Source organism: Tupaia chinensis, unplaced genomic scaffold, assembly GCF_000334495.1.
Source record: "Tupaia chinensis unplaced genomic scaffold, TupChi_1.0 Scaffold000573_1, whole genome shotgun sequence".
Classification (NCBI taxonomy): Eukaryota; Metazoa; Chordata; class Mammalia; order Scandentia; family Tupaiidae; genus Tupaia; species Tupaia belangeri.
The window spans coordinates 1,316,407-1,329,053 of NW_006160087.1; the positions used below are offsets into that span (position 1 = coordinate 1,316,407).

At 53.9% G+C, this 12,647-nt stretch overlaps 1 protein-coding gene across 1 annotated transcript in view; it reads left to right on the forward strand.

Annotated features, from left to right (window-relative positions):
- CSMD2 (CUB and Sushi multiple domains 2) overlaps positions 1 to 12,647 on the forward strand; it is a 565,338-nt gene that overhangs the window by 348,507 nt on the left and 204,184 nt on the right. Inside the window, 1 exon segment of the mRNA XM_027775561.1 lies at positions 3,744 to 3,938. Coding sequence (XP_027631362.1) covers positions 3,744 to 3,938 — 195 coding nt within the window.

Genomic DNA, 12,647 nt, shown 5'->3' on the forward strand with positions numbered 1-12,647 from the left:
AGGACTGATCTCTGACCCCATCCTGGCCTCAGAGGCCTGGCCTCCTCGTCTCACCTGTTCCTGGGTCCCAGTTGAGCTGAAATCATTAGGTGCTACACGGTGGGCCACTTGAGACCCCAGGTTCCAGGGAGCATGCCAGATCCCACCATGTCCCCTCAGGACACCAGACTTGCTGGAAACACTCAGCCTCTCAGGGCAGGTCTCCTCAGGGGATTCCTTTCCCCTCGTCCAGGGGCAGGAGGATGGCGAGCCCTGCTCTGGCTGGCCTAACCTTCCTGGTCTGTCTGTGCTCCTCCTTCCCCATGAGAGCGTGTGCTCTGGGGAGGAGTAGGCACCGGTCCCTCCTCTAGATCCCCTCTGCCCAGCACGGGGCCTGCTGTGAGGTAAGCGTCAGTGACTGGAGGGACCCCCGAGTGACTAAATGCCTTCTTCTCCCGGTGGGGATAGATAGCAGGAGGGTGAGGGCCCAGAGAAGCCCGCTCACCCACTGCTGATGGCTGGAAATCTACAGGTTCAAAGTATATGAACCCCAACGGGGACTTGGAGCGAGCGACAGGGACACTCACGGCCTTAGAGGGAAATCAAGTCCTAGTTAGCCGCGGGTCCCAGGAAAGGGGGCTGAGTTCGTGGGAGGGGCAGAGTGAGCCCCACCAGCGGGCCACGGCCTGCCCGGAGGGTCGAGCTCTGACTTGGCGTTCTTTCCAAGGTTTGTGAAAATGACACACTTCTGATACGGAAGTCCTCCAGACCCAGGGCAGGGCCAACAAGAAATGGGACTCACCACCCCAGGCCCCCCACCCAGGGGCGGCTCTTGCCCACGTTTGGCGAACATTTACCAACATCCGGATTTATATAGTTGGGCAGGTAGACAGCATCTTGAGAACTCTGGCCCTATCCTAGCCCGGCGGATTCAGACTCTCTGAGGCCCGAGACCCCGGAATCTACATTTTTACAGGTTTCTGAGGCAGTTCAGAATCAGCTGGTGAAACAGTGGTTCTCAGACAGGTGTTGGGGAGCCGCGTAGTCCCCGCTGCAGGCACTGATCTTCCCGGCCCCCCGCGTCCCCTAGTGCTCAGCCTGGACTGGCTCAGTCAGGGCGCTCCCCTCCCGGGCGGCCCTCTGCAGGGCGAGGCAGCCTCTGCTTCCCCTCACGCTATTCCCGAGGCACGGATCAGCGATGGCCTTCCCACCCTGACCTCGAGTAGCCGGACGTCTTCCCCACGGAGCCAGTGGACACGGGTGATGGTAACTACCAGCTCCTGAGTACCTCTGTGTGCTGGGCCCTGCCCTGGGCACTCCGCGGTCAGCGCTGCCTCACGACAAAACCTCCCCGAACCGAGACCCGTCCCTTTTCACACCCAGGAAGCTGAGGTTTGACAAGGTACACAGGAAGGGGCCAGCAGGTGGCACGGTTAAGGCGGCTGGGTCCCACATGGCCCAGCACATGGTTTGCGTCCCAGACCCGGCAGCCTGAAACTCACACCAGGCACATGTGCATGCCAGCTCAAAATCCCACGAGGAGATGGAGGAGGAGAGATTGTGGTGTGGCCCTCCCCCCTTGGGGTGATCTCTCACTTTCCCTCTGTCTCTGTCTCTCCTGGTGAGTACACATAACCTATAGGAAAGAAAGAAAGAAAGAAAGAAAGAAAGAAAGAAAGAAAGAAAGAAAGAAAGAAAGAAAGAAAGAAAGAAAGAAAGAAAGAAAGAAGAAAGAAGGAAGGAAGGAAGGAAGGAAGGAAGGAAGGAAGGAAGGAAGGAAGGAAGGAAGGAAAGAGCGAGCAAGAGAAATAAAGAAAGAGAGGGTATGCAGGTAGGTAAGCGGTAGTTAAATGCTTGACTCTTTTGCTCCCAGACCTTAGAAAGAGCTCCGTACCTGCCCTGTGAGTGTGTACATGTGCACACGTGTGACCATGTGTGCACGTGTCTCTGTGTATGTGAAGCCGGTAGGGTTTCAAATAGAAAATGCCTGGAGCTCTGAGCCCCAGGCCCCACTGTTCTTCCTACCCCGTGTTTTCAGCTGCCGGGCGACTTCATTGTCATAGCTCCTGGTGAGTAAAGTAGGGAGACCAGGGCCAGGACTGAACTGGATGTCACATTTAGGAGGGCAGGGTGCTGGGGCGGCAGCCGGGCCCTGCCGGGATCCCTCCCGCCATCTCTGTATGGAGGCCCCACGGCTCATCTGCAGTGGGAAGTTTCTCCCTGTTTGCTGGCCTCTTGCCTCCAGCAAGTTCCAACAGCCTCAGGGCCGCGTCTGCTCCAGGACATACAGATGTCTTCTCTCCGGGGAAGTCAAGAGGCCCAAAACCTGGGCTCTTTTTTTTTTTTTTAAGAATTATTTTTATTTAATTTTATTTATTATTCATTTATTTTAAGTTGACCAGAGAGACAGAGAGAGAGAAAGTGAGAAAGTAAGTCACCAGGTCCAGGACTTGAACCGTGGTTGGCCATGTGGAAATGTCCAGTGCTTTAACCATCATGCCACCTGCTGCTCCCCCTGGAAAGGCCATCCTGTAGACAGCAGGGACACAAGCCAGGCTGACTTCGGAGACTCTGAGTGCAGCAGGCGGGCAGGGAATGGGCGTGGGGTGGGAGGAGTGGGACGGGGTACCCTTCCTCGCAGGGGAGGGAAGGAGAGGAACCCATAATTAATGAGCACTTACTATCTGTCAGGTACAGCCACTTTCCGGTTCACATCAACTTTGTTTTTGTTTTTGTTTTGAGAGGGACAGTTACCCCAGCAGAGCTGCCACACCAAAGTCCTCCCCAGAGCCTCCCAGCCAGCTGGGCGCCCTGGGATCTGAACCGGCCCCGTGGCTGGGTACTGTGCGGCAGCCCCCCTGCCTGCCCCACGACAGCCAGGCCGCTCCCACGTCTCCCGGGAGATGCTGCAGGTGAAGGGTGAGATGGTCTCCATGTCGCTGGCCGGGAAACAGGCTCGGTGCGATCGCGCACTTTGCCCAGGGCCCTGTGACTGGCCAGGGGCAGGCCGGACTGACCCTGCCGTGTTCCGACCTCTCACCTCCGCGCTGCGTTATGGGTCGCCTGTCCGAGGAGAGGCAGCCCAGAGGAGGGCGAGAGGTGAAGGCGAGGGCTGCCGCAGGGCTGCTCCAGGGCGCCTGCTTCCCGCTGCCCAGTGTCTGTTCGCGTCACCGGATTTGGAGCCCAGCTCACCTGCAGCGTAAATGACCCCATCACTGTCAGCAGTCAGGGAAGCATGGAATGGATTTGGCGCTGAGCAGACAGACCTGCTCCTCAGCCGCACCGAGCCTCGGTTTCCTCATTAGCCAGCTGGGGTAACGCCATCTGCTTCATAGAATTGTTACACAAGGGGGTTTCAGAAAGTTCAGAGAAGAACGGAATTGTAGTATGAGTTTATTTTGATGCAAAAAATTGTGGAAATCCATGCCCAGGTTTTTTGTAATACGTGTTTTCCATGAGTGTTTCGAAGACCCCCACGTCCATGGTAAATGACCTCCCGAGAAACAGCTCGCCACCTGCACTAGGCGCTTCCATTGGAGCGCAGTGGGCTGGGGAGCTCGGGCAGCGCGGTCCACTTCAACAGCCTGTGCTAGTGCGCCCTGTGGCTGCCAGGCCGACCCTGGGCCCGACCCCTAGGGGGCTAGCTCTCCCTCCAGCGCGGCGGGGTCTGGGGGAAGTGCTGGAGACCTAGGGCTGATGGTGCTTCCTCTGAGGACAGTCTGCGCGCCAGCCCGGCCTCCCGTGTCTTCGCCCCCCACCCACAGCCTTCCGACACAACGAGTGCCCGGACCCCGGCGTCCCGGTGAACGGCAAGCGGTTTGGTGACAGCCTGCAGCTGGGCAGCTCCATCTCCTTCCTGTGTGACGAGGGCTTCCTCGGGACGCAGGGCTCGGAGACCATCACGTGCATCCTGAAGGAGGGCAGCGTGGTCTGGAACAGCGCCGTGCTGCGGTGTGAAGGTACGTCGTGTCGGCCAGGCCGCGGGGTCTGAGCCACGGCGGGCAGTCCCTCTGTACCGTCCCCCCTCTCCCCCCGCCCTCACACCAGAATGGAAGGGCTTCCTAAGACCCCCCTGCACAGGCATTCGGACGGTAACGGAGAGTAAGCCGGAGGGCTGCTGGCTCTGGCGCTCAGGCCTCAGAAACTCCTCTTTGAGCTGGGTACCTGGAATCAGCCATTGGGAGCCTGTCTGCAGCTCCGGCCCAGGGGGCTCCGCAGCCCCAAGCAGCGCTGGCCACACTGTGTGTCCGTCTTGCACGCTGCCTGCCCTCTCCTCCTCTCACACGGTCTTCCCAGCTCCCTGGGCTGGCGCGCGGTCTCGGCCTCTGTGCCCGGTAGACTGCCTCGACCTCCTGGTGGTCAGGCGCTGGGAGCCTTGGGCAGGTCAGCCTGCAGGAGCACTGCTTGCTGCCGCCACACGGCGACTGTGGCATCTCCTCGACCCCACCTGGCTGCGTGGGACAGTTCTGGACTCCATTTCAGAGACCAGCCATCTGTTCCACCCAACGGCAGGCATTTAACACGTAGGTTAAGCTTCCTGCAGGCAGAAGCCGTGTCAAGTGTGCACCGAGCTGGCGCCAGCCACGGAATGAGTGCTCAGTGAGCATTCGTGAATGATGAGTGAGGACCGAGACCCCGTAGGCCTTGGGGGCAGTGACAGTGTCGCAGGAGGCAGGGGCTGTAGTTCTCTTGTGAGTCAGAAAGGGAATTCCCGTGTCTCCCACGGTGGACGGGGTGGAGACCTGAGAGAGCTCTCTTACTGGTCCCCACCCTGAATCCGAGTGCCTGGCCTCAGTGGGAGGACAGGAGAATGGGAAGGAGACCGTGTCCCAGGTCACTGCCCAGAGCTGACAGCTGGCAGTGGGAAAGGAGGGACCCAGAGCACAGCACGTGGCCGCGGACGGGGACTTCGCAAGCAGAGGGGCCTGGGCCGGAACCCAGGCCAGCCACCCCTCCTGCCTCTTTTTCTCAGCTGAAAAAAGAAGGGTACTAGCAAGATGTGTCTGCGGAGAGCAGTCCTGGCTGGAGCAAGTGTCCCAGCTGGTGCTGCATGCTCACCGTGGGGCGCTCCGGTGAGGGAGGCGGCCCCGGCCTCGTCTCCCCCCCACCCTCCGGCCTTGTCCGGCACTGGTGGATGCGCCGTCGGTACGGGTTGCTGAATCACTGAATGAATGAATGAATGAATGAATGAATGAATGACATTTTAACTAGGCTAGCACACCCACAAAGTCCTCTGAGGCCGGTTCCCACCAGGCTGTCTGCTGTCCCCACCCTGCAGCTCCCTAGCCAACTCAGGAGCTGGTGACTTAATCCTGCACCTCAGCTGCCCCATTTATAAAATGCAGATGATAGCGGGAACCTCCTCGCAGGGCTGTCGTGGGCACGCTGTCAGGGCAGGCCTGGCAGAGAGGGCACTCGGGACATGCCGCTCTGAAACCACTTGCTTCCCTCCTTTCTTGTTTAGTTTTTGCTACAGGCACGTGCATTCGCCAGAGAGAGACAGAGACAGAGAGGGGGAAAGTGAGCTATCATCCCCGGGGAGATGGTCACACCACAATCCCTTCTCCGTTCTCCTCTTGGGTTTCGGGTGCTCACACATGTGCCCAGCGTGATTTTCAAGCCACCAGGTCCAGGGCTGTGGAAATCTACCATGTGGGAGCCGGCCACCGTAACCTCCATGCCACCTGCCAGCCCCAGTGTTAATTTGCTTTTAATGCCTTGGACCAATCAGCTGACTATTCATCCACGCTGGGGGGTCAGCTGGTGCATTTCCACCCCCCGAGAGCCTGCCCTAACCACGACAGGAGCAGACCGCCAAGGTCCCCACAGCGAGGTCCCCACAACCTTGTCTGCTGTTCTCAGTGTGTGCTTTGGGGTCAGAGAAATGGCGTGAAAGCCTGGCTTCAGCCCCGCCCACTGCGAACCCATGGGTGTAGGTTAGGCAACTCCCTCGTCCACGGCCGAGAGAAAACTGTGCATCTGACGGAGCTGTGTGCGCTGAGACGTGGCCGTGCAGGGCACCACTGCGCTCGGACCCAGGGGCTGGCGGTCGGTGCGCTAGCACCCACTGTTCCTCCAAGCCGGACCTCATCCTCCCATGCTCCCCAGTTTCCACCGAACACTCTGCTCGTCCTCATGTCCATCTGTCTCTCTTCCTCCTCCTAAATCCTGCTGTCCTGCTCGGGCCACCCTCGGGCCCCGCTGTTGGACATCTGGTCTCACCGCGATTACATTCTTCTTTACGGTTTCATGGTCTTGGTCCTCATTCCCTGCTATACTGTGGGCAGCCCCAGGCAGAAGCCCAGACCCTCATGGGCTTGGTCCCCTGAGAAGCCTCAGAGTCAGTAACTGCAGAACCCCCTTTCCTCCACTCCCCACCCTCCCGAGCTGGGTGCTCCTGGACCACAGCCCTGCGATGCCATGAAATAGCCCAGACCAAGTAGGAACATGGAGTGTTCGGTTTCTGCTAGGGCATCCTTCGGCCCCCTACTTCATGGGCTGAGTCCTAATTTTGCGTTCCGACTCTTGCTGTGTCCCTGGAGGGAGAAATGCCATAGCTCTGGGGACAGAAATAAGGGGACTTGACAGGGAGAGAGTACCAGCTCCGTTCTCAGGGTGATGGGCAGCTGGTGCCAGCGCTCGGGGGCCTGTGGACAGCATCTCAGAGAGGCAGAGGGAGAGCCAGGTGCCCTGAGGGTGGCCGGACCCCCGCCCTGACGGCACCCTCGGAGCAGGTGGGTGAGAAGCCCCTGGGGCTGGCCCTCCCGACCCCTTTGCCTCTTCCCACTCCCTCCCTGCACCCAGCCTTTGGAGAACCCTGCTTTGTAATCAGCATCTCTGTCCTCTCCAGTTTTTCTCATTTTGTTTTTGATTAAGTATCCCCACCTTGTGGACAATTAAATGAAGCTAATGGTCTTTTAGAAAATCTTTTAATATATGCTAACAGCCACTTAGCTTTCGAGAGGCTGTTATAGGACAAGGGAGAAAATGGCTTCTCCTAAATTTAGAAAGAAGGATCTAAAGCAGGGTCAGCAGACTCTTCCTTAAAGGGCCAGATGAGGCGGGTTTCTGACTGCGGCCCAGAAGGTCACCACTCGGCTCTGTGGTGGTCGGGGACAGCAGCGTCGGCTGTGTGAGTGAGTGGCCCGGGCCTGGCCCGCGGGCTGCATGTGCGACCCTGACCCAGGGTCCACGGGGCGCGGGGGCCTATGTTTAAAACCAGAAGTGCCCGAGACAGCCTTCGGGTAGTAAAGGCAGCTGTGGGGAAGGCCGACTCTCGCTCGCCCGCACTCACCTCTTCCTTGTCTCTTTTGAAGAAGAACCAGGTAATCACACCCCACCATGGCAGGTATTTTGCGAGTGTCACCCAAGTTTGACCTTGGACGAATCTGAGGAAATCGCGTCCTTCTTGTCTCCATCGGGCACCAGAGAGGTTCCTTCACTTTGCCCAGGGTTCCCCAGCTTGTAAGGGATGGAGCCAGGATTCGAACCTAGGCTCTTGGCTACTCTGTTACCATATTTTCCTTGAGTTACTTCACCAGAGAGAATAGAATTTCCAGCATGTTCATGAAAGACTTGAAAGCATTCACAGAATAAAAAGCAGATTTTGTACTTTCCACATCCCCGTAGAAAACTAAAACAAAGGGAAACACAACGCCTATAGCAAAAGACAGAGGAAACGGGGTGCCACATGGTCACGTCAGAAATCGGCGGCGTACAACGACAGCAGGGAGGCGCACATATCGGCTATGACAATGAAGGCAATTAAACTCCCTGTTGAAGGACAGTCTCTCAAACCGAGCCAAAAGTTCTGCTCACAAGAAGCACACACAAAAAAGGAAATAAACTATCGCAAGTGTGTATTTTCATTTTTTAGGTGTTATAGGAGTAACTGCAGCTGTGACATTTCAGGTGATGTGCGAGTGTGATAGAGTTCAAAGTGAAAATACTCGTTTCTCAGCCCCACTCCCCGAGGAGAGTGCTTTAACAGTTTGGTGTAGACACGTCTGCATGCTTTTCTCTGCATGTGCACCAGATGCGTTTCTTTTATAATCAGGACAAAAAAAAAAAAAAAACTCCTATAATAAAAATAAGATCAATTCTCCTTGCTCCCGTAAGAGAAATCTAAGGGATGGTGGTTGTTCGTTCCGGCGTCCAAGGAAGAGCTGGAAGGTACTTAGGGTGTTTCTAACGGTGTCTCGCTTAATCTTCTTGTCACTCTCGTGAGAAAGGCGTGATTATGCTTTATACGTGAGCAGTCTGAAAAGCAGCAAGGTGAACCCACTCGCCCTGACCCGCTGGCTTGCCGTGGCCGAGCCCCACTGTGCGCTAAACTAGGCCCGGTGCTGCACCTTCTGTCGATTCCTCGTTCTAACGCGGCGAGGTAGGTACCGCTGTCCTCACTTCCAGAGGAGGAAGCTGAAGCAGAGTGGGTTAGTGACTTGCCGAGATCACAAGATGCCCACTGCAGTCTTTTTTTTTTTAAAGAGAGATTTTTGCTATAGGCCATGTGCACTTGCCAGAGAGACAGAGATAGAGAGACAGAAAGCAAAAAATCCCTTCCCAGAGGGCTGGCCATGCTGCAGTCCCTTCTCCATTCTCCTCTCAGGATTTTGGGCATGCATGCACATTTACCCGGCGTGAGTTTTTAAGCCGCCAGGTCCGGGATTCTCACCTCGGTCCACCACGTGGGAGTCCAGAAACGTAACCATTACATCATCTGCTGGTCCCCAGGCCCACTGTATTCTTTTTTTTTTTTCTTAGAGGTTTTTGCTACAGGGCACGTGCACTTGCCGGAAAAACAGAGAGACAGAAAGCGAGAAATAACCCCCCCGGGGGGGATGGCCACGCCACAATCCTTTCTCCTCCATTCTCCTCTCGGAATCTTGGGCACGCACGCACACCCTCCTGGCGTGAGTTTAAGCCACTGGGTCCAGGACTCGAACCACGGTCGACTACATGGGAGTTCAGCGACATAGTCATTACACTAACTGCTGATCCCAAGGCCCAGTGTATTCTTGAGCCTGAGCTGCCAGAACCAATACCACGGCGGGGGCTGAGCAACATACATGTATTTCCCACACTTCCCAAGGTGGAAGCCCAGGGCCTTGGTCCCGCAGGACTGCTTTCCCCTGGCATATCTGTCTTGGCCTGCAGGTGGCGCTTTCGCTCTGCGTTTGCATGCTGCCTTTTTCTATGTGCACACGCCCTGGTGTCTCTCCCTCTTCTGCAGGGACACCATCCTATTGATTAGGGCCCACCCTATGGTCTCATTTGACCTTAGTTACTTTGACCTTAATTCCTCCTTAAAGGTTCTCTCTGCAGACACAGTCACATGGGGATCAAGGTTTCAGCCTATGAGTATGTTTTGCTTTGTTTTTGTTGCAGGGACATGTGCACTTGCCAGAGAGAGACAGAGAGAGGGAAAGCGAGAAATCACCCCCACGGAATAGCCACACTGCAGTCCCTTCTCCTCCATTCTCCTCTTGGGATTGTGGGCACGCACACACACGTGCCTGGTGTGATTCTCAAGCCACCATGTCTGGGACTCAGACCACACAGCCACCCATATGAGATGAAGCACCTTAACCTCCACACCACCTGCTGGGCCCTCAGTCTATGAATTTCAAGAGGACGGGGTTCAGGTGTAACACCCAGTTCCTATCTTCCAACTGGTATTTCATTCCTTCAGTAAATACTCGTCTAGTCCCTGCGGTGGCCCAGGCACTGGCTTAGGAGCAAGGTGTGTCTCCTGCCTTCCTCCCTACTCAGGCGGGACTCTCTCTCTCTCTCTCTCTCTCTCTCTCTCTCTCTCTCTCTTCTTTGTGTGTCTGTGCGTGCGTGTGTGCACACACACAAACATGCATGTTTTCCTTTTGTTGCCCTAACATTTTTTAATGGAAAATCTCAAACCTGTACCAAAACAAAGAGATTAATACAATGAACTCCCTCATACCTATCATCAGCTTCAACAGTCCTGAACTCGGGCTTGTTTCATTTATACCTGGGCCCATTCCCCCACCATTACCCTGACCCTGACCTGTTCCCCCACCACCGTCTGGGGGATTATTTTGAAGCAAATTTTAGGCATAATATTTCATCCATAACATTTTAATATATATCTCTAATAGATAAGAACTCTTTGATATATAACCACTATACTATTTTTTTTTTAATTTACTAGAGGGCACAGGGACTCACCAGAGAGAGCAAGAGAGAAGGAAAATGAGAAGGCACCCCAGGGCACAGGGACTCACCAGAGAGAGAGAGAGAGAAGGAAAATGAGAAGGCACCCCAGGGCACAGGGACTCACCAGGGAGAGAGAGAGAGAAGGAAAATGAGAAGGCACCCCTCTAAGGGACGGTCACACCCTTCTCCATTCTCTTTTTGGGATCTTGGGCACACACATGCACTAGATGTGTCCCTCAACCTCTAGGTTAGGGACTGGAACTGCATAGTCAGCCACGTGGGACCCAGCCACCCTAAATTCCCCACCACCAGCTGGCCTAACACAACACCGTAATCTTAAAAATCAAAAATAAAGATGATGACTTAATACAAGCAAATTTCTGAAATTGTTTAATATAGTATTTTTTTAAACAAATCAGAACCCTGGTTAGGAAGACATTGTAGTTGGCTGCTGTCCATCAAGTCTTTTTAAGTCTGTGGGGGATTGTGTTGTGGTGGTTGTTAGAGAGTTGGGCCATTTATCCCTAGGAGGTTCCTTAACATGGTCTCTTTCTCTTGTGTTTCCTTTAATTGGCAGTAAGGTCTAGAAACTGAAGTCGATTGAGGTTCCATTTTTCGGCCCGAATATTTTGCAGGCAGGGCTGCGTGCCTCCACCAGAGTGCCTAATGTCCAGTTGTCCTTCTTTTGGAAATGTTAGGAGTCACTGATGGTCATAACCTAGGGACTGAAAAAGGGCAGCATTCTGTCATTTCTTCTCCTTTTACAGGTGGGAGAAGTGAAAGGTTCTCCTCGTCAACGGCTTGGTACAGTTCATAAAAGGAAGGCAGGAGAAATGCTTCTTTATTTTCTTCAAGTTACTGTTTTCATGTTAACGAGTTGTTTCCCTAACATCTGCCAAAGCAAGACATTTTAAAATGCCATTACAGGGGCCAGCATCTGGCGTGGTGGCTAGGGCACTGGACTCTCATGTGGCTGAGTGCTGCTGGAGTCCCGGACCTGGCAGCTTGCTTTGTCACTCTTCTCTTTCTCTCTGTCTTTCTGTGGTGTGCACACATGCCCTATAGCAAATTAAAATAGTAATAATAATAATAAATCATTGTAAACATAAAGCTATCGTTACACCCAACGGGTTGCTAGGTATTCTCTATAACTAAGAGCATTGCTGCTCTTACTGCAGCTGATGCTCGGGGTGTCACGTTTTCTAAGGGGAGCCTTGGGATGTGGGACGTGGGCCCAACCTCATCTTTGCACTTTCTGTCCCTGAGGCAGCTCGTTGTTTCTCAAGAAGCCCTGGTTTCTCTTGGTGGAGTTGCTCTCTGGGCACTAGGGGTGCGTGCTGCTATTGACTTGGTCCATGTTTCTGCTTCCTTTCAATGAACACAGCTAGGAGATGCTCTGTAAGAGCGTGTGTTCCCCGAGTTTATTTCAAGTATATGAACACTCTTACTTTTCGACTCGCCTTCCTTGATGTATCTGTACCTCCTTTCACTCCCGCTGGAAATTCCAGTTCCTCAGAACATCAGCTCAATTTTGCAGTTCATAATATTAGAGGGTCTTCAAAAAGTTGGTGTAAAATGTGTATTATGATAAAAACTACGCGTGATTTTGTTTTTCTTTTTGGCACCAAAATAAACCTGTTCGTGAATTCTGTTTTCCACAGTCTTTTTAAAGTTCCCTCCTAGATACCCAGGAGTCTCAGAGTATTAATAACAGTTAACAATAATCACTGATTGAGCCTTTTTTAATTCTTTAATTTGTTACAGGGTGTGTGTGTGCTCAGCACAGGGAGACACAGAGACACAGAGAGAGCGAACGTGAGAGGGCATCCCACAGGGGGGATGCAGGGGGAGGACCACACCACAGTCCCCTCTCCTCCATTCTCCTCTCGGGATTTTTGGGCACCCACACACATGTGCCTCCACCAGGTCAGAACCCGAACCACGCAGTCACCCTATGGGATCCAGCTAATCCACCACCACGCCGCTGGCTGGTGCATGTTTGTTTTCTATTTAGTTCTTTTATGATATCTTACCGAGTTATCAAATTGAAATAATAACAATAAATAAACACTTAACTCTCCAAGTTATGTGTTTTAAATCTCTTTAGTTTCTTCATGTATGATTAGGCCATCCACGGATACGATGTTGTGGTCATTCGTTTCACTCTGCCTTTGAGGTTTTAGGAATTCCTTCTCAAATTTCGCCTTTCATTTTAATTATGTAGAATACTCGTATCGTTCCACAGTTTAATCTGTGAGAAGTAGGTGTATCTGAGAAGGCCCGCCTCCATCGCTGTCCTCTGTCCCGTTCTCTGCATCAGGAACCCTCTTATTCTGCTTTACGCTTCCGTTGACGGTTAGTGTGAGTGTGTGAGTGTGTTCCCGTCCCTCCCCGTTCCTTAGATGAACAGAATCGCGCTGGACCTGCCCTGTGCCTTGCTCTCGTCCACTGAGCAGTTCCTGGGACCGCGTCGTGCCGTC